At 36.4% G+C, this 20,942-nt stretch overlaps 1 protein-coding gene across 4 annotated transcripts in view; it reads right to left on the minus strand.

Annotated features, from left to right (window-relative positions):
• Window positions 1–205: 205 nt before the first annotated feature.
• The window catches only part of ZFC3H1 (zinc finger C3H1-type containing), a 43,634-nt gene continuing 22,897 nt past the window's right edge, over window positions 206–20,942 (minus strand). For all 4 annotated transcript variants that reach the window (XM_074573317.1, XM_074573308.1, XM_074573300.1 and 1 more), the window contains exons 17-35: window positions 20,267–20,398; window positions 19,062–19,183; window positions 18,407–18,508; window positions 17,915–18,031; window positions 16,839–17,022; window positions 14,940–15,126; window positions 14,232–14,423; window positions 12,015–12,252; window positions 10,769–10,874; window positions 10,493–10,691; window positions 9,908–10,002; window positions 8,846–8,956; window positions 6,491–6,595; window positions 6,232–6,397; window positions 5,400–5,500; window positions 4,144–4,245; window positions 3,508–3,547; window positions 1,309–1,371; window positions 206–1,183 (exon numbers count right to left, since the gene is read on the minus strand). In XM_074573317.1, coding sequence (XP_074429418.1) covers window positions 1,046–1,183; window positions 1,309–1,371; window positions 3,508–3,547; window positions 4,144–4,245; window positions 5,400–5,500; window positions 6,232–6,397; window positions 6,491–6,595; window positions 8,846–8,956; window positions 9,908–10,002; window positions 10,493–10,691; window positions 10,769–10,874; window positions 12,015–12,252; window positions 14,232–14,423; window positions 14,940–15,126; window positions 16,839–17,022; window positions 17,915–18,031; window positions 18,407–18,508; window positions 19,062–19,183; window positions 20,267–20,398 — 2,500 coding nt within the window. In that variant the 3' untranslated portion in view covers window positions 206–1,045. The remainder of the gene's footprint in view (window positions 1,184–1,308; window positions 1,372–3,507; window positions 3,548–4,143; window positions 4,246–5,399; window positions 5,501–6,231; window positions 6,398–6,490; window positions 6,596–8,845; window positions 8,957–9,907; window positions 10,003–10,492; window positions 10,692–10,768; window positions 10,875–12,014; window positions 12,253–14,231; window positions 14,424–14,939; window positions 15,127–16,838; window positions 17,023–17,914; window positions 18,032–18,406; window positions 18,509–19,061; window positions 19,184–20,266; window positions 20,399–20,942) is intronic.

Genomic DNA, 20,942 nt, shown 5'->3' on the forward strand with positions numbered 1-20,942 from the left:
CTCTGCAATGTACATGCAGAGACTTGGAAAGGGGACTTCTTTCATTACAGGTGAAAAGGACAAATTATGAAGTATAGTTTCTGTTACCAAACCGGTACTGTTGACAGGAACAGCTGTTATGGGATAAACATCTGTGCATGTAAGGCAAGAGGAGGAAAGAAAGCCTATTTTCCTATGCAGTTACTCTACATCCACAACAGGCAGCTCAAAATAACAAAAGACAACAGATTTATTTATTTTTTTTTTTTTAAAAGGTCAGCTTGTATTGAAAATATCTCTGTAAAAACACCTGTAATACTACAAGGTAGTATCAATACAAAACAGATCAATATTAACTTTCTTTAAACTGTTAAACTTTATTATAAATTAAAATTTCTTTACAAAAAATTGCACATAATTGACCACTCTTATGTTCTGATGCACTGGCATTTGCAATAGTTTCTTTAATCTTCAAGTTTAATAGTCTCTGCCGTGAGTCCAATGCAGAAAAGGGCAGTAAGCAACCCTCTTAGTGCCTTCAAGTGCAAGAAGCATACTTGTGGCCACGGCAGTTACACTTTCCTTAAGAGCGGCTGCTTTTGTTTTAAATCCTGTAATGAAAAAGTCTCAAAAAAGGTTTAAAAAAGGAAAACCCCAAAATGGACTACTTGCTTTTTACTGTAAACACAGCCCAGTAAATTAATCCCAAACACAGATCTCTCAGGCATCAGCGAGAGTGTCAAGTGAATCAGGAACAGCAAAACAAAGAAAACAGAAAATAAAAAGAAAACATAAAAAAATAATGTCTGTCATTTTGATTAACTATACTTACGTACATGACGTTATGAGAATCTGGCAGGGCCCAGAAGCAAGGCCAGACAGGGAGTTCATTTTTCCAGAGGAGGGTCACGTTAATTGTTTCCAGGTTCAAGGAGAGCAGATTGGAGACTTGATATGCTCAGCAATACTCATCTGCCTTACACAGCCCTTAGGCACGGATCAGCCTGAAGAATCATTCAACTGATTTTGGCATTTAATAGGACTTATGGCTGACCGTACCCAGCGTTCAGTGATTCTTGCTTTCTGTTCTGTAAGTGTTTAAATTTAAAAGCTCATCTAGGCTGACTCCAACCTCTTGGCACTTGGAAACTAGTTTTCTCAGGTTATCAGTTTTACCTCCTCCTGATGCTTCAAACAAGAGTTGCTGTAAGAGATGGGGAAGCAGATATAAGATTTAGCCAGAGCTTGAGCATCACCACATCTATGGATATGGGATATGCAGAAAATTTAAATGAAACCTCAAACTGAATCATAAGGAGAAAACATTACATCTTTCCACAGTGTTGCACATAGAGGTAACTTCTGAACGGCTCTCTGATATAAATGATGGACCTGTAAAATAAAAACAGGTATTAAAAGTCAGCACAACTTTGTGCACTCAAGAGATCTGAAGCACAAAAATCTCTTGCAATAATTTCTAGAATCTGTTATTAAAAAAAACGTTTTGAAGTCAAGCATTAAATTGCTACTAGAAGCAAAGGCAAGTTTATGTCTGACCTTAATTCTGACCCTTGTATGCACATGATTAATTACATGAGGACATTCTATTTTTCTTCACAAGATTCTTGCCTCATTCATTGCACAGGATGGAACACAGTCAGGGAATGAAGCAGCTTACTGAATATTTCTCTTTCACCACTCAATATGTAGTCTCAAGGTCTTGCTTATTGCATACCATCCCAACCCTGCAATGAAAATAACTGGTTCATAGGCTTTTTTCCTTCAGCATCTATCTGTGCTTTAACAATTCAGTATGTGTCTTTGCAACTGTCTAAAAAGAAAAAAATGGGTTTACCATTTTATGGTTGGAAGTAGAGGAGCAAAATGTTTAATTCAAGTATTTACACAAGTCTCCTTCAACCACTGGTATCTATAGCACCAACTTTTATCAGAGAGTCATTAGGGTAGGTATTTGTTGACGTTTTAAATACTCATATCCATTTTTATGTTCTTTTAGCAAACCTTTACATGACCTCTGAAGGGAATAAATGACGAGTTCTCCAGGAACAGGAAATCCAGAATCTGAATCACAATTCAATTTTAAAACAGTAACTTGCTTACTAGAAAATCCAGTTATCTGGAACAGCCACTGATTTGCATAAACAGTCGTAAATGCTCACTACATTCCAAAGCGCCCCCCCCCCAAAAAAAGAAACCCAAAACACCCAACTGCACTTTGTGTGCCTACTTAAGATATTTTACTCCACACCGTATAGTTAGTCATGTGGTTGCAGAAGAAAAACACAAGATTTCTTCTGGGTGTAATCCAACTACAGTGTTTTACATATGCCTTCATTCTCATTGGTTCATTTTCTTTAAGGACCCTCTTTTTGATTCTTTTGAAATGTATTTTTCTAACCAAATAAAGCAGGGATCTCTTAAGTCACCAGCCTCACTATAGGCAGTGCCTTAAAGTGTAGTCCATCTAATACAATGACTGAAGCAGGGATCTGTGACTAATTACAGATTACACCAAACCATCAATACGGAGACAGAATTAAGGTTGAATAGGCAACCATGCCTTTGATATCTCCCGACTTTGAACTATTTGATCTTACAAACCAAATAACTGGCTGCTTAGGGGGTGTTCTTTTAAAACATTCTAGGAGACAGTAAAAAAGGAAAGCAAAGATTTCATATGTGAGTCTAACAATAGCCATGCCACCCATTATGAATCAGTTAAAGCTTTAATACTGTTTCAAAGAAAGACTTATCAGAAAAGAAGGACGTTGAGAATCAGCCACTACAAGAATGACCCAAAACAAGATACAGCAGAGAAGCAGCTCAGAAACACCACAGGCAAGTGGTGTCACAAACACAGGGCCCCATGAACCCCCCCAACACACAGCATCTTTCCACTGGTAGAAGAATATTTTGAAGGCGACAGCAACAATACCAAGAAGATCCATTCTGTTTGAACTGAAAAGTGACTTAGTTGCTGTGCCAAAACCCTCTTGGTATTTGTATAAAGGGTGATAAAAATATTTCCCTCCCCAAAGTACCAATGAGTGAACTTGTTATTTTTGGAGAAAGAGAGCTGATGTCTTTCGTGGGGTCGGGAACTCAAACTCTCTACGTACTTTGCCTTGGCGGACCCATCCTTCCAACTACTTGTAAAGATAGTTGTTAGCATCTTCCAGCACAACAATCCTTCCTTCCCTCTACTGTAAGTGCTAGCAATCTCTTCCACGTCAAAAAAAAAAAAAAGTGGGAGAAGAATACAGCCCCCCCACGCCCAGTAAGGGAAAGATACACAAACAGAATGCACAAGTACTAATGATATAATCCATTCTACCTTGATTGCCAAATATTTCTCACACTGGAGGCAAATGTTTTGGCATTTATACATAGAATATTTCAACTACCTAGAAATCTTTGGTTTAAGAGATGACTATTGCTTTGGATAAAGCTATGGTATGAAAAGTTTTACAGCATTTTTTAATCACTCATTTTAGTATGTTGACTTACTTCTCTTTGTCCCATTAGAAAGCACTCGGCAGCAATGGCTCTGAGGAAAAGAAATATATAAAAATATTTATTCTTGAATGATTTTAAATGCCACTAGTGGCAGAATACTGACTGTGGAATGGAATTACAAGTTCCTTGAGAAGAAACTGACTAACTTCCAATGATGTTATTCTACAGTGACAAGATAAAAATAGCCATTTTTTAAAAGCAACCTTACATGAGCAAGACATTTCAGTGGTTCCCCATTATGAACAAACACTGAAGAAAAAGATCAGTTCAGCATCACTGGATAATGTAGATTACTGCTATTGTGATATATAAAGGGGAGGGTAGAGAGGAGGAGACAGAAGTCAATAGTTGAATTAAAAAGGCAACTTGTAAATACATCATTCATATTTATCTGCATAATATCCATTCACATAAGTTTCCCCAAGAGGGAATTTCATTTCTCATTTTACACAAGTGACAGTACCTCTGTCTGTTGTAACAAACAGTTACTGCTTAAATAATAAGCTAATGAAAGAGAGACTTCCAGTATAAGCCCAACTGGAAGGACGTTTTGGATTTACCTTTGTGATGTAAACCTTATAAACAAAAGCAATATCTATGAAAACAGATGTATGACTGTTGCATTACATTTTCCAGATGGCCAGGCATGTTGGGATATTATATGTAAACATCTTGGCTTGCAGTTTCAGAATTTGAACATTGCTCTCCTCCCAGTATCGCAGCAGCAGTCTGTAAAAGACGTTCATGAGAAAGGAACACTGCTGTAATCACTGGGAACAAAAAAGCAATCCAAAGATACAAACACATTACACGAAATACATTACACCTAATCTAAGCCGAGTTGCAAGTAGAAAAAAAAACCCAGACCACCATATACAATATTGACTGAACATGCTCTCAGAACAAAAAGTTAAGATATACTTTCAGAGAATAACTAGAGTGTGAAATCAGAGAGAAAATATGATCTTGGCACATGACAAGATCCATTTTTAGCATGCACAAGGTAACTGTATATTTGACAGGAGGCTAATTAGTTTTATAGTCCTGTGGCGAGGAGGGGCTGTTCAGTCAGTTCTGCTCACCCATTTCAAGTAGTATCAACATTGTCTAAGGGAGCTGCAAGTTCCATCTAGACAGAATCGCAACTTGGTTTAAAATGCATTCACCTTTGTGTGCCAAAGGCAGGTGTGTCATACTCTCCCCACACTCCCAACCACACACACTTATTTCAAGTCTTGCTTTGAATTCTTTGGGGTCACTGTTGATGATGACCAGTAAGTGCTTGGGGACTTTTCAAAATCATTCAATCAAATGTTCATGAGTTCACTGCAGCTGAATATGGTAAAACATGGACCCTAATCCTGAGAGAGTACAGTTTAAAATACTGTTAAAGTAAGAATCAATGTGATGCTTACATTAAGTGTTTGTTTCCCCATAAGTTTCTTCCCAAAAATAAGAATGGCTTATCTTTGCTAATGTTGTTAAGCCTTGTTGTTAACATGAAGTTAAGCCTTAAGGCCGCACTGTTATACACTGGTGTATCCATTTTTATTGGTTCTATGCTGGAACTATACATTTCATAGATCATTAAGTAACAAGACTTTAATGGATATCTGACATTTCTCTACAGACTTGAAGTTTTGATCATTTGTACACATCATGTACAATGCAGAGTTAATTCCTGTATAATTATAACCTTTCTGTAGACAGAACAGAACCCTGTCAAATAAAAGAAAAATTGAGATGTCAGAAGGCGCAATATGCCTCAAGCAACATGCAATAATGGAGCAAGCATAGTAGAAAGCAAATCATGCATGTCTTGCTCAAAAAACAGTAGTTATGTTAACTAACTGTTTGTCTTGATTACCAGTATTTTTACATACCTCAGTGCAAGTCCAGGATTAGCAGGCATGGTAGAACAAAACCGTTCCAAAGTTTTGGAATGTTGAGATTTTGGAATGCAGCTCAAATAAAAAAGAATTACCTGTAGAATTTGAATTATAAACATTAATCCACTTTATAGCTGTCTAATTTTGCTAAGAATAATGGAATGAAACTATGAACATGACTAAAGTGAGTTACCAACTACAAACCTCATCCTTCAAGAGTACAGAAATCAATTTGTGTAATAAAAAGTTAGTGTCAAGTTGCTAACACCACATATTTCAGTCCTTCTAGCCTGCATTTAGCGAGTAAAGAGAAATGCACCGGATGTTAGCAAAACGGGACGCAGGATTTCTATAAGCTTTATTCTGTCTGTAAGTGTTCAACTTGTTTTTACTCCTACTTTTACTTTATTTCTTCTGTTTCTCAACCACTGTAATTTCCATGATTAAAACTGACAGCTTACAGACTCTTTCCTTCTATCAGTGTTACAGCTCTGCAGACCCCTCTTGCTCAACCATCTCTTCCCTTCCTTACGCATTTTCTCTAGGAAAGAACAGTTCGTCATTAACAGCTGTATTCACAGTATTAAAGCATGCCATAAAGTTTCTCTTTGCCTTACACAGCCTTTATTGAAAAGGTCGCTGCTAGACAGTCTTCTGCTCACAACACTACTCTCCTCTGACACTCGTTTCTTTTTCTACTAATTCCTAGCTCTCAGTGTTCACATACTACTGGTGCTGTATTTGAACAAGTAAATTACAGGTACCTGCTAAAAGGTCATCATTGGTCTCTTTGTTTAGTTAAAACCGTCCACAGACACATTTTTACCTTATTATGAAACTCATAATTGGTCCAATAATCAGCAGTACTAAAAGGAATTGGATATCGTGTGGGGACTGTAACCAGACATCTGTTCACTAGGTCAGTAAAAAGCTTGAATTCTTGAACTTTGTTGTTGGATCCAACAACTTTGCTATTGATAAAAACAAGGTAACTGTAAAAAAAAAAAAAGAGAAAGAAAGATGGTTCTGGTAGCCTTCACTTAATAGTTTTGAGATTAATTTACTATCCTTCCTTAAGAACTTACTCCAGCCAGATGTTCTGGACAGTTTCCTGCTGCATCACTGCCCCCAGAGCTGCTTCATAAGCATCCAGTGCTTCACCAACACTTGCGTGAAGAGACTGGCACAAACTGTTTATATTAAAAGTTAAGAAGTGTTGTATATCATAAACAATGGATGTTCTTACATATTAAGAATAAAAAAAACAGTGAAGAACTTCCCATTTGAGATGCAAGAAAAAGGTGTTTTCAGTTTAGCAACATTACGGACTAATGTATCAGTCAACTTATTAAAATGGGTAAGGCTCAACTGCAGATAATAAGGAATAATACAGAAACCATGCAGTTTAAAATGCAACTCTTAAATAGAAATGAAATATTATGAATTGTCTTCTACTCTTGTAAAGTACCCTTTTACTAATCCTCATAATAGGGATGCTCTGACTGCTACAGAAGGGAGACAAGTCTTGAACTTCCATTTGGAAAGCTCCAGAATAAATTTCAAAGCCAGATTAAAACCACTTGAGAAATGGTTATCAGACTGTGGCAACAGAACGAATGCTCTGAAACAAGTATCAGTGGGGATCAGGTCAGGAAAAAAAAAAATACAACTGACAAGAACAGCCAAAAATCCCCTTCATTTTGTTCCACAGCCCCTCAAACATATGATCAGACCAACATATAGGACCTCACCAAAGACAGAAGTAGACACGTTTTTTGACCCAGATTCAGTGAATGATCTGTATTTCAAAGCGTAAAGTAACAGTAGAAGAAAAGGTAAGACTTTTGGTAAGTTGTAAGAAGAAAAAAACCTCATGAAAAGGAAGACTGCAGAAACACAAAATAACATAGGGCTGATGTTGCTACCCTGCTATAGAACCATCATGACTAAGGTCCCATAATCAGAGTGCCTGATTCTGCTCCTGCTTTCCCCAAGCACTATAAACTAAATCACCAATTTGCTACTCTCTATTGAGGTGTGTGTATACATATGTGCACACATACACAGTGATCCTTCCAAGTAAAATATTGTTTCTTGAGCTTTGAGGCTTTGTTGGTTTCAATCTAACTATTTTCACTTGGTGAAAGTGAACTTTTATGTCTTTTGTTCTCTGTACCTGAAAAAAGGAAACCCACATAGATAGGCCCAAATACTTAGGCACTTAATGTAGCAAAACTCAACCACAGAAACACTCAATTACTAGCTCTGAAAGTAATTTAGGCACTTATTTCAAGAACACTAGTTTCCCTCTTAGAAGCAGGTACTAAAATGCAGGAGCAACTGAGCTTAAGTTAAGGTCCCTAATGACTAGACTAAACAGTGACCTTAAGCGTCTTCCTAACAGTGTTTGTACAGTGCAAGTACCAAACTTAGAAGATACTGCTTCCCAAGTTCAGTTAACAAGCAATTTGTTTAAATTGCTATTAATGGACAATATCAAAAGAAAACATTAAGATAACTTAATATAAACATTATGTAAAGATTTTCTTGAAAACCATACATTTTACCTGCTTATAAGCTGTCCACCAATTAAAAGCTATAAGCAACAGTGCTGAAGGAGTTCTGAGGAGTCCTCACTCAGTATGTGAAGCATTCTCATCTTTGCCCCTTTACTTATCTGAAAAGCCAAACAGCTACTTGTGAAGATTGACAGATCCAGACCATGAAGTGGTAAGCTTCCTAAATAGCTTAAGTCAACATCTCAGTAACCACAGTTCTACCAGTATGAGTTACAGATGGCTAATTCTTTGGTGCTTGCCAATCCTGGATATTACTGCTACCAAAAGCAACAAAAAAATAAATGTATACATCGCGTATACATGACAAAGATCTGTCACCTTTGCAGTCTCTTGCAGAGGAAAGGGTCACTTTGCTGTATTACTTGCCTACAGAGGGGCGCCTGTGGCTAGTTCCAACTGTTAGAGCCTGTTGATAGCAGCTCCATAAATAGCTGAAACAGTGAGTCAAGGAAAGTGGGGAGAGCAAGGCTAAACAAAGTTCGGAGTGGGGGGAATGACTGTAAAATAAAAGGGAGACAACTGAAAGCCAGAAGAAAGAACACTACTAGCAGTAGCAACCTAAACCAAGAGTAAAACAAAACAAAAAATCATTTTTGTGAGTTGAACACACCTGTTACTGTTCCCACAGGGCAGAATTTCTGAAAGATTTCTCAAGTGGAGAGTTTAAGTTGATGTGCAATTCAGTTCCATAAAATTGTCTCTGTTGTGCAGCAGGCAGGTAGGTTCTCTAAGGCCTGGCAGATTGTTTATTCAAAGAACCCAAGGTGATATACCCTTCGGCAAATAACGAATGTTCTGCTTTTGAAAATGCAATTTACAGACCCAATAGCTGTTTCTCGGAAATACTTTAGAAAGTCTCACCAGTAGATCTGCCACAGATATGGGATTTGCTGGTTGACAACATCATCTGTAAGCTGTTCTTTATAGAGAGGTGATGTAAATTCAATTGGCATTGGAAAATTCAAGAGATATCTACACGAGAAAAAAGTAGTAGTAAATGAGAATATCCCTCTACATGGAAGAGTCCTATGTGGATGTAACATTTAGTTCCAAAATGCAGTTCACAGGACATATTAAAAAAAGATGTACTTTTCCTAGATTTTTGTTTAACTCCAGATACAGTTTATACAGAAAGCATTACATGGAAATATAGAAATAGTTCATACAGAAAGCATTTACTCCTTCATTACGTACCAAGTTAAATGTTCCTTTGTATCTCAGACTTCCCACCCAGAAATACCAACATCAAGTAAGGTACCATCATCTACCTACATTCAGCTAAGCAGCATTGCAGTACTGTAAACAGTAACACGAAAAAATGTACGCATGAATGAAATTTAACACCTAACTTGGAGATAAAAGCATCTCAAAGCCTCATCTGCATAAACTTTAGCACATAAGGTCTTCCTTTGAAGGCCTTCAGAGGCACCTACTTTGATTATAGGGAACTTGCATATCTCAGAACTTTGATAAGTCTCTCAAATAGTTGCCAAAATTCAACTGAAAATCAGCAGGCTAAATACAAACCTGTGTCTTTTCGGCAATCATAGTCTGCTGATTAATAGCATGCTGGACCTCTGGATTGAGGTCTTTTGCAAGTATTTTAGGTATGCAATTTTAGGCTCCTAGCTTTGGAAAAAAAGACACACACACAACCAACTTTGGCATACATATGACTGACTTCCATCCCCGAAATCCAAACATTAAACTTGTTGGCTGCTTCATCTTTAAATGCTTGTGGATTTACCATTTAGTGTATATGCACAAACAACAAGTATAACCTTTATAAAGTATCAAATCATAATTCACTGAAGTTTTAGCAAAACATGCCAAGCTAAAAATAGAGGAGTCTGAAAGTTCTAGACTGCCTTGTTTTTCAAGAAAATGCCAATATTACCAAAATTTAAAATATTCTAAGTGTACCTTAAGAGATCCATAGGACTCTGCTGTTGACATGTATTCTCAAAGAAAGCTGCCACAAAATCTTGCAATAGTGGAAGAATACTGCTTGACCTTTCCTGTTTTGGGGATTTTATTTTTTTAAAACAAAAAATAAAATAAAATCAGACATCAACCTGAAAATGACAAGAACAATTTAAGCGCAATAAATAAAGTGGTGTGTTTATCTGTGCAATGCTCCATTGTCATCATTTTCTCAAGAATGAGATCTAACTGTCTCAGGCAGCAGGAAAAAGCTGAAAACTTATTATAGGGTTTACTTCTTGTGTAAGGATATTAACACTGAATTAGAACAAGCCAAACTATACATTCATGATTTTATATAATTCCTTTAATTATCTTTAATCATGTCACTAATCTTGCCAATTATATTTTTTTCCTCTTGATATAAAGGAGAACTAGACATTACAAAAATATCATGAATTTCATTTCATGATTATTTCAAAAATATCAAGAATATCAATTTCATAAATGTTTGAAACAACACACAAACCCCAAACCTTAAGAAGTCAGCAGACCAACAAAATGAGTTTTGGAGTAGAGTATTACCTGTGAAACAAGGAATTTACACAACTGATAAAAAATTTCTGCATTCTGAGGATTCTTCTCAAATGCTCCAATCCACACTTTGTAGGCATTGTCACTCTGCTCCATCTGCAAATACAAGGCGGCCAAACTCTCCAAGAGCTGACAGTTGTTAGGGCAGAGCTCCAATAAAGATCTACAGAGTTCTGTAGCAGACTCCCACCTTAAAGACAAGTAAAGGTAAGTTTTCAAAAAAGCACAGTTGAGTACTCCAATTAAAAGTGTTCTGAAACAACTTACCTTTCAAGAAGTTTCAGCAAAGCTATCATGTTTCTGTAGAGAGGAAAGCAGATAGCTATTCTTTTTTCAGCCTCAAGGTTTTCATCAGTACATGTTTTGACAGCATCTTCAAAAGTATAAAATCAAGTCTTTAGACCTCAAGCAATGTCAAAGTTATTTGAAGCCTTAACATAATAAAAAGTCTCATTTAACATAATGAAAATACGTTAAGTGTGGAAAAATATTTCTGAGGGGGCTACTTTCACAAATTATTTAAAAGAAAGGAGGACTGTCATCTTTGAAAAAGGTTTCTTAACACTTATCACCACAGCACAAAGACAAAAGCCCGTCAGAAGTTTCACCCCCCGTTCATCTAAAATACCAATGAAGTACTAAAGCCACTTTACAGGTAGCAGTGTATCACTATATTGAAAACTACATTCCAGGATTTCCAGCATAGCTGCTGAAAGCTATTGAAACAAAAGCTAATATAGGATATTATTTTTCTTCTCAGCATAATAAAACGTTACTCAATAATGAGCACCCTGTTATCATGGCTAGACTACCTTCACTCCCACAGCTGGGCTACTCAATCTATCCTTGAGTATTTCCACCCTACGTTACCATCTGCAGCACAGATATATTTCCAGTGTCAATTCAACATTACTGCTGGCTAACATGCTAAGTACTGACATTTATACAATGCTATTATAAAGTCTACCTCTGGCAGCACCACAAGTCAAGAATTCAGTTTCTTCTAGTATCTTCATTTTACATCTTTAAAAAAAAACGATTCCCTTTACTTAACTTTGAATGAAGACAGACACATGCATTGCTCTGCCTCTAAGGAAACACAATAATCTTCTAGGAAAGTAGTTTTCCAATAGACACATCCCACTGAGGGGAGGTAGGGTAAGAGAGAATGACAACCGAAGTTTTGCTTTATGCTCATATAAACCCAAGAAAACTAGCAATGTCACACTGTCACAAGCCACTGGTCTTTATCTTGATAGAATATCATAGTTCAGAGAAAAAGCTATGGCTTTGAGCCACCGATGAAAAACCTCAATGTGTGCATTAAGTACCTGAGAACATGGACTTCCCTCACTACTCTGTTCAAATCAAGATGAAATACTCACTGGATTAATCCCAATGGCTTAACACAGTCACCAGCACTATTGCACTGCCTTGAAATTCCGAAAGTTAGAAAGTATTTCTTGATTTACAAGCAAGCAATGCATTATGTAGATTACCTCTTTAATCTTACCTTCAAACATAGCTAGCAGCACATCAGGATCAGTCTTCACATCTTGAACTGTTTGCCATGGTATTAAAAATGGCTCTTTGTTCATGATCCTTGAAGGACCGGCATTAGCTGGATCATAGAACTTGCCTGGGAGAATGCCGAATTCAGTTAGATGTATGTAAGCCAGCCAAGCCAAGCAACGGTCACTTACAGTAAGGCGTTCTGATATTATCTTTTCATTTGCTGATTTTAAAGCATTCTGTAAAGGTTAAAAGAAATACAGTGTATTTCAACCATAAAATCTTTAAGGTCTGGGAATGAGACAAGGAAACAGGTTTAATATTTTCAAATCTTTTCTATAAGAGAGACAGGAACTAATTCTTTACATCAATCATGGCTATATTTGGCTTATGTGACTGTATCCAAATCATATGCATAATTTCTAATAACAAGTTTAGAAAAACTGTAGAAGATTGTTATTTTGAAGAGTGAACAGAAATAGACTTTGAAAACAACCATCTCCCAAAGTACTTTCTACTTTTCTGCTTAATTCTTGGACAATTAGTTCCTGTTGGATACAAATAATACATTAGCTCTAGAGACAACTCATCTACAAGTTGGATTCAGCTTGCTACGTCCTACTGAGTTTTGTGGGTTTGTTTGTTTGTTGGGTTTTGGGGAAGATTTTTTTATTAAGTTTAGTTGTACAGCTACTAAATTACAGCTATCCAAGTCTACTGAAAGCACCACCATCTCTAGGCATATTGTTTATAAAAGTGTTGGAAATGTTACTGCGAACAAGGATACAGCTTCGAATTTTCCTGCCAGTCATATGCAAAAACTAGAATAATCCAGTTAAACTGGCAGATCCCAAATAAAGTCCTTAGAGCATGCAACTAGACAAAGTCTAAACACAATTGCTCCTAAACAAGAACAGACTCTCCTGGCTAGCAACATACTAACTTTTTTCTGGATAAATGGAGTACAATCAGAGAATGTACTTCCCAGGGAATGAAAGCACTTGCAAATTTAGACAAAATTCAGCAGGACACTTCTCCTGTAATAGGCAAAAACCTGAAGTTTCAAAGCCATTTAACTTATTCACCATTCAAAATACATACTTACTTGAAAATTTGCTCCCAAATTTTCAGAGAGACACATTGCTACTTACTCTGAAGTAGCATTTACTTAGAAATTATCTTCTCTCAAATATGGCTAAATAATCTCTCCCAAAGATATTCTTTTCAACTACACCTTTCCAATTAATATGAAAAGCGTTTGGTTTTGTGATGATGGGAAGGTAAGGGAAACCAACACGTTATTGCCCCATAAACACTGGATTTCCATGTCAATTTGACACAAACCGAGTTTTTTTCCTCCCTCTGTTCTTTTCGCTCATTCAGTCAAACATTCAGCATTACATTTATCAGTACTGCTGTCTTTAGAATAGCTTTTGGAGGAAGTCAACATAGTATTACACTTTTCTATTTAAACTGGAGCCAGAAAAACGCATGACAGCCTTAAACCACACAATTGAGAAAAGTGTTTTAGGGTGTAGCAAGCAACAGGTGCCACCTGCTGGTAGGCATGAAAAAACTTGCAACTAAAGCTACAGCAGCTCCCACTTCTAGTAGGAGCTGATTTCAGCTTTCAATTTCCCACCTTCGTGCACCACTTCTATTGACGGTAACAGTGACTTAAATACTTTCTACAGTCACAATAAAAGCCTGAGATAACTGCATGACTCTGCAGTTCATAGGATCAATAACATCCGATTTAAGAGTCTCCAAGTTTTGGAGCAGAGCAATACTATTAAATAACATCATACTACGTTCTTCCCAAGAACTACTGGTTGGAACATTTCTGTAGCAATAAATATTTGAGCACCTGAGGCAATCCATTACTCACAGGCAGAAAAACATTCTATGGCTTCTATTACTTCACTGCAGAAAAGTGTTCTAGGGCTTACCAGGAATCAAGTAAAGCAGTTCCTTGGGAATTATTTGAGATGTAGTGGTCCAGGCTATTAGCTACACAAGCAAAGCAAAACAGGTAACAAAAACCCCAAAGGTATATCCAAATTTTATAACAGCATTATATCTCAAAACAGAAGCCTCTAGAAGAATTCCTTCAGCAAATAAAGGAAGGAACAGTTCTAGATTTGACACTATCGGAGTCACAGGCATTATAAAGGTGAAGGTATGAAGACAGTTCCTGGGGTGGTAACTTGGAAGTTACCTGCAGCACAACAAGAGCATTCTGCTGTCTTCCTGTAAACAGGCTTAAGTGAACTCTGTACAAGAGAGTCTCCAGCAGCTGAAAGGACACGAGATTTGGATTTTCTTCTCCATCTGTCACCTCCATTAGGAACTGTAGCATCCTCCCACATACATAGTCTTTTCCATCAAAGGAATTCTCCAAATTCAAAAACTAGAGAGAAATAATTCATATTACTAATAATAATCAGATTATTAATAAAGCTTCCAAGTCAAAGTCACAAACTTCACATAATGTCTTACACCACCTTATGAACCATATCACCCTACCTCACACTGAATTTTCACATTAAACCTCAAAAATATTGTTTAAAGATCAAGTAGTCAAAGTTAAAATTTGCAAACTTAAGTAACAAAAAATAAGAAATGCAACAGCCAGGTTGTGTGGGGCTTTGAGCAACCTGGTCTAGTGGGAGGTGTCCCTGCCAACTCTAACTATACTATGATTCTATCTTGATTTTAAACACCTTTTATTACCTGAGGAAGAGTGATGATTTCTACAAATATCCTACAAACAGAACTTTGAATCACTTCATTTTCTGAGGAACTTTTGAGTTTTCAGAAGGCTATAGTGCTTTTCATTTCGCAGTTCCCCTGTCATACATACTGGTTTTCCACAGTAGAAAATTAACACGAACATTTCACATACACTTTGGTTTTTTTTACTTACTGTCCACCAGATTTGATAAGAGGGAGCATATTCCACTGCTGTTTCACACATTTCCTGTATCTCCTCCTTGGTTCCTCTTTTTGAGAAGAGTCTGAGGTAATGACACCAAATTTCAGGATTTTCTTTGTTGTTCTCAAGGGCTCGGGCCAAAACATTTAAAGTAGAATCTAAACACTCAGACGATGAGCTGTAAAAATGAAAAAATTAAAAAGGCATTCACATCAACTGTGTTAGTATCATGACTTACATGATATCAAACATGAAAATAGATGCTTATATGATTAGAATCGAAGTGACTGTCAGTCTTTTTTTATTTTAAACATGTGCTGTCCTTTACTATGAAAGTTTCGAAGTTTCAGTAACTCTTCACCCTTCAGAAGTTATTATTAGGTGCAATTACCATGGTGGATGGAAAAAATATTGTTTCTAGGAGGAGTGCCAATTCAAATAAGAGTCTAGTTTAATTGAAAATGGATAGGATTCACCTGTAAGCAGAAGTCTCAAGCTGCAATCATATAAAGGCATTTACATAACACAAACTTAAAAACTTAAGTGGAAATTTCAAAGGCTTAGTAAAGTAAGTTTGAATATTTTTGTTACACATTTAATTTACTTTCTACAGTCTTCAAATACAAGCCTTTATTTCAGGTTTCTATGCATGTCACACAGATTTTCTCTGCCTCTAAATCATTAAAAAAAATTTTACTTTTTGAGATAACCATCATGAGATGATACCAGCAAAGTAATACAAGATTAGCTCAAATAACTGACTATATTTCAAACCACAGAGCTGAGCTTTAATTCATAAACAAGCTTCCATGAAACCACAGAAAGCTTCCAAGGTCACACTTATTCTGAAAACATCTTCAGAAATTACTTTGCATAGACATTTATGAGAGGAAAAACAGATGTCCCAAAATAAAATTAACGCAGTTAACCATGTATAAGTCTGAAGCCTTCACAACCCCTTCTGTCACCACTGCCACCTACTAAACCAGTCTCTTCAGAATACTGAGGTTGGGGGGCAGGTAGGGAATGGGGGAGGTGGCTGTTTTAAGAAAAGGATGCATTGTCTTACATTAGGTTTTCTCCCTTCTTTTCTTGGTATTTTTCCAAGTATGCTTATATTTAAAAAGTGTGCTCTCCTCACCCTACCACTTGCTGGTAGTATTTTCTTTTGAGTACTGGCCTTTCCAATTTTATCCCTTCTAGTGTTCAGGAAGCCACTGATACAGATAAACCAATCTTTTCCTACATTTTCCTCCCTGCTGCAGCTGCTTAAGCCAGTACCTAGTCAATCTCTAGCATGAAACCATCATGACAAAATTCCTACTGAAATTGCCAATAAAAATGTGGTACCCTGCAGAATAATTTAAAGGAACATAAACTAGATAAACTTAGAAATCCAAAAAGTTAAAAAATGACAAAATAAGAAATTAAGTGCTCAACTGCATAATTTGTACAGGGATAAAACCATATAGCAGAACTGTTCTTATAACAAAGCTTTCCGATGAAAGCAATTTTAAACATTATTCCAACCATTCACTCCATAGAGGAGAAATGGATTTGAGTTCATCGGTCCACTACTTTATCACTGGAAGTACCACATTCCACTGCAATCTTTGGAATACATTAGGTTGTGCACTTTTCAAACACCAGCAATTATTTCTCCCACACTACTTTCCATCAAATTCCATTTGGAATCAGAACCTGCCTAAAGGTAAAACATCACTGCCATTTATTACTCACATACTATACTGCATACAACAGGAAATCTAATCTACTTTTTAACCTGCTTTTAAGTCACATTGTTGAAGAAAGTTCTTAAACATCAGAAAGGAAATGATCACAGCAACATGCGTAAAGCACAAAATCAAATCTAAAATGTAGCAGACTTACCCTTCATTTTGATTCAAGTATTTGTATGCAAGTTTAATCCAAAGCTGTACATCACAGGGATTTTCCTGAACACTTGCCTCCAAGTTGGAAATGTCATCAGTCTCACTTGTAAAATATCGAACATCATCTGGAGTCACCACAGCATCAAGAGCTGGAACTCTTTTTTTATGTTCTGTGGGATGGGCTGCAATAAGAAGAAATATATTTCTTTTCAAAACAGAAGTGACCTGCAAGATTAGAACTCACAAGGGGTGGCATTTATGTATTTCAAGTATAGCCATTGACCAGAGCAAAATATGGTTATTTCAACATCCTCTTAAACTTAGAGCTGTGTAGTCTGTAGAAAACTGGTTGTCTTTCAAATGCAAAGGCAAGAAATAAATAGCCGTAAAAGGCTGCTTTTATCAACAGACACCAATTAAGGTAGTTCATTAGGCAGCATTAGGAAATAAACACATCTGACAAAGCAAAATTTATCTCAACTCTAAGTCTCTAAGAATTCTTTTTACAGCATTTGCTAAACAAATCCTAAAGCTCCTACTTGCATGAGTCACACATTAAACACTGTTGGGTTACTGATGCTTTAGCAAGCTTGCTTCTCAAATGCCATTTAAACAGCAGCTTTTTTTAACTCCTGACCTCAACACCAAACATTAATTCTGTACAAATTTAGGATAACTGAGCACAAAGTTTTACTACCTCTAGTTCTGTGAAGGAAAAATAAAAATTAAAAAAGTAACCCACCCTAATGGTCTATGGGCAAAGTTGAAACATTCTAGGGAAACAGTTCCTTACATTCCTTTTAAGAACAGGTAAGTAGAAATTCCACTTCAACTTCCAGTCACACATTATACTAGATAGCTTTTTTCCTTACATACAACAAATTAAGGTCAAACTTTACCCAAAAGTTTATGCAAAATAAAGTTTGCGTACAGGAAATACAAAGTTAAGAGAGATATTAAAAGCACTGATTTTCTTAAGAACCACTTTAAAAATTAGGTGTTGGGAAGAGGCTGGTAGGTATTTCCCCCCCACACACCGAGTACTCTTTTAATGGATGCCACAATCCAGCTTACCGTATTTAATAGGTCCAACGAACTGTTCCTCTTCACTGCTGCTACTATCTAACAGAGGTTTTCTCCAGTACTTCGGTCTCCATTTCCTTTTATCTTTCCATGTTGTAAACGGAGGTGCTGTAAACAAGCAAAGTAGTAGAAATTCTTTTACTTTTCTATATTCAAGATTAAGTCCTCTTTGCTTATAAAGATTTTAGATAAAAAACATTCTGTGAGTGCAATACAAGTGTATAAGTTTCAACACTACTTATTTAAAAATCAATTGCGCTCGAGTACGTAAGTCACTTTTTCCAAGTTGGACTCCAAAACTACTATATTACCGCCTTAAAACAAACTCTGCTGCCTTTAATGTACCACAAGCTGAATACATAATACTGATATAAATAAACCAAGAAACAACAACAAAAAATATTCTTGGTCTACAAAAAATCATCCAGGTACTTATGTAATTTTAAAAGTTTATATTGTATTTAATCTACCAAAGTTACTTACTGTGACTTTTACTCTCGTTGACGTTGCTGGCCAGAAGAACGGCCATCTGATCCACTGACATACGGTCTCTGTTTATACCAAAAAGTTTTTCAACATATTTTTCTGGAACAAGAATATTTGTATCTTAGGTAAACACATAAATGAAAATGGATAGGTAACTTAAGAGCAATTTAGCACAACTTATGCTGAATTCACAAAATATAACTGCTTCGAGAGGTATAGTAATTTAACATACTAGAACAAAGAAATGAAAAACTGAAAGAGTTCTGTTCAGCAACTTGCCTATATGGCAACAGCATTATTATAAAATTCTAGCTCCGCTGAAACAGACCAGTCCAGTAGTTACAAAAAGTCTGGAAGGAGAGGGGGAAAGACTATGCCCATCACTCCCCAGTCCCCTAAATCCTAGCAATATATACTTTTTTTTTTTGACTGAAGTGTTCCACAGATTAATGACTTTTTCTTTCTGTAAAGACACCAAGGTAACTACCCACTTCAAGGACTGAATTGGACAACTGCAGAAACCAATTTTTTCGTATAGCTGTATCTTATACATTGCTTTACATCAAAGTCCTCGCACCCAGAGCTTTCGATGAAAGCCATTCCCTTCAGAAATGAATCTTTGGATATAAAAGTGAACAAAAGACTTGAAAACCTGTGGCAGTGCTGATTTCTTCATCAGTGCTTTTTTCTGAACAGCCAATCAGTTCTAAGTTGTAAGACAGAATATCCTGAAACAGCTGCTTACGGCTAAGAGTGCAATCTTTCATGTGCTGCCTAAAACAAACAGATAAGCAATTAATATATTTATCACAGCAGCAATTTAATGAGGCTTATAACTAGAAAGTTGGTTTTGATACACACTAGGGTGAGGCATAAAGAAAATGACACCCACAGAAAACACTACAGCCTGCTTTGAAATTTCTGCTAAATATATCTGGGTCTTCTCTCTAAGCTAAAGCCTGTATCAGTAACTTAACCCTAGTCTTCATTATTTCACTAAAGCATTACTCTTTAAAATAAACCTCTACACACTTGTTTCACACTAACACAAAAACACTGTATTCAGAACTTTCTCGTTCAAACAAGGTAGTTTTAAGAAATAGATATCACTTTGTATTTAAAAGATTCAAACTATGGTTTGATGGTAGCAGCTAAAAGCTGATCCAAAAAGCCACCTGCCACTGAAAAGGGCAAAAGAGAGATAAAGTTCACTCCTATTATATTTTTCCAGTAGTTAGAAGTTTCCAAATTGAGTTTACTCCTGACCAATTCATACCCACTTATACTTGTAACAACTTTTTAAATAGACTGTGCAACGCTGTTTAACAAACTATTTTTAATATCATTTAACACCACGCTTCAAAGAAACAAACTCAGCCAGTATTTTCCCAGAAAACTAGGATTCCACTACTACAACAGTTTGTCTGTTTGGTTTTTTACATAATTACATAATATTTGGTATATGCTTTTTTTCCCCCCCATTAGCAGCATGATACCTCTCTATTGTGCCTAACAGTATCAGCCACCACCTGAGGTTCCATGATGGTCTGAAGTTATACTGAAGCAATGAAGCAAGAGGAGTCCCATCTGAATTACAAGGAAACCAGAAGGTCAAATATTCTTTAACAGTGCATACTGCTTTTCTAAATTTACATCTAAAGAGCTTCCTTTCTTCATGGCTTTCCTGCCAACCAAGTATCTGCGATAGGGTATTAAAAGTAACTTTTCTAGAACTTGTGCACAGCATCATAAATGCAGACCTCTTAAAGAAGTGAGAATCATGCATATTTCAGTCTTTGAGTCAGACATCTAGAAGAGAAGTTTAGTTTAAATGAACAAAATTAAGAAAGAACTCACCACTGACAGTCATCATCATTACATGTGCCTGTTAAATCAAAACGGCAGAAACACTGTTTTGGCTCAATCATATTGCTATACGTTACTGAACTGAGGTACAGTTTTTCCTTGGTTCGAAAATACGGACTAAACCTAAAACGAAACAATGAATTATTTTGACAAAGGTTCCAAGGTAAGACATCAGTTTTACTAAACAAAAAGTTAAAAAAAAAATCACATTTTCTGTATTAAATCTCTTTATTTCCAAACCCCTACTACGAACCAAAGGCATTGCTGACCAGTGAGTTAAGAGACAGGTGAAAGCAGTGGGAGAGGGGGGGAACAAAACAGTACTTCTCAATCTAAACAGATTCTGCTCTAGCAGTCTCTTCCCCCTTGGGTGCAGAACTTCATTCATGTTAAAAGAGGAAGTGTAGTAATCATCCAGTAGAGAACGCAAACTACTGAAATCAAATTTCAGCTTAGTTCTAGAAAAAATGCACTCATGCTCTGGTCAGCGTAAGATCAACGTCAAATGGAAGTATGAAGAGAACCATTGAAGATTAACCTCAAAAAAACAATGAAAAAATCCCCATCAGATTTTAGAACATGTAAACAAACAAAAAACAGTCTGAGCTGAGCAGACAAATGCTTGTTTTAAATCTTTAGCTGAAGTTTGAATATGTCAATTTTGGGA

This window comes from Larus michahellis, chromosome 1 (genome assembly GCF_964199755.1).
Source record: "Larus michahellis chromosome 1, bLarMic1.1, whole genome shotgun sequence".
In the NCBI taxonomy this organism is placed as follows: domain Eukaryota; kingdom Metazoa; phylum Chordata; class Aves; order Charadriiformes; family Laridae; genus Larus; species Larus michahellis.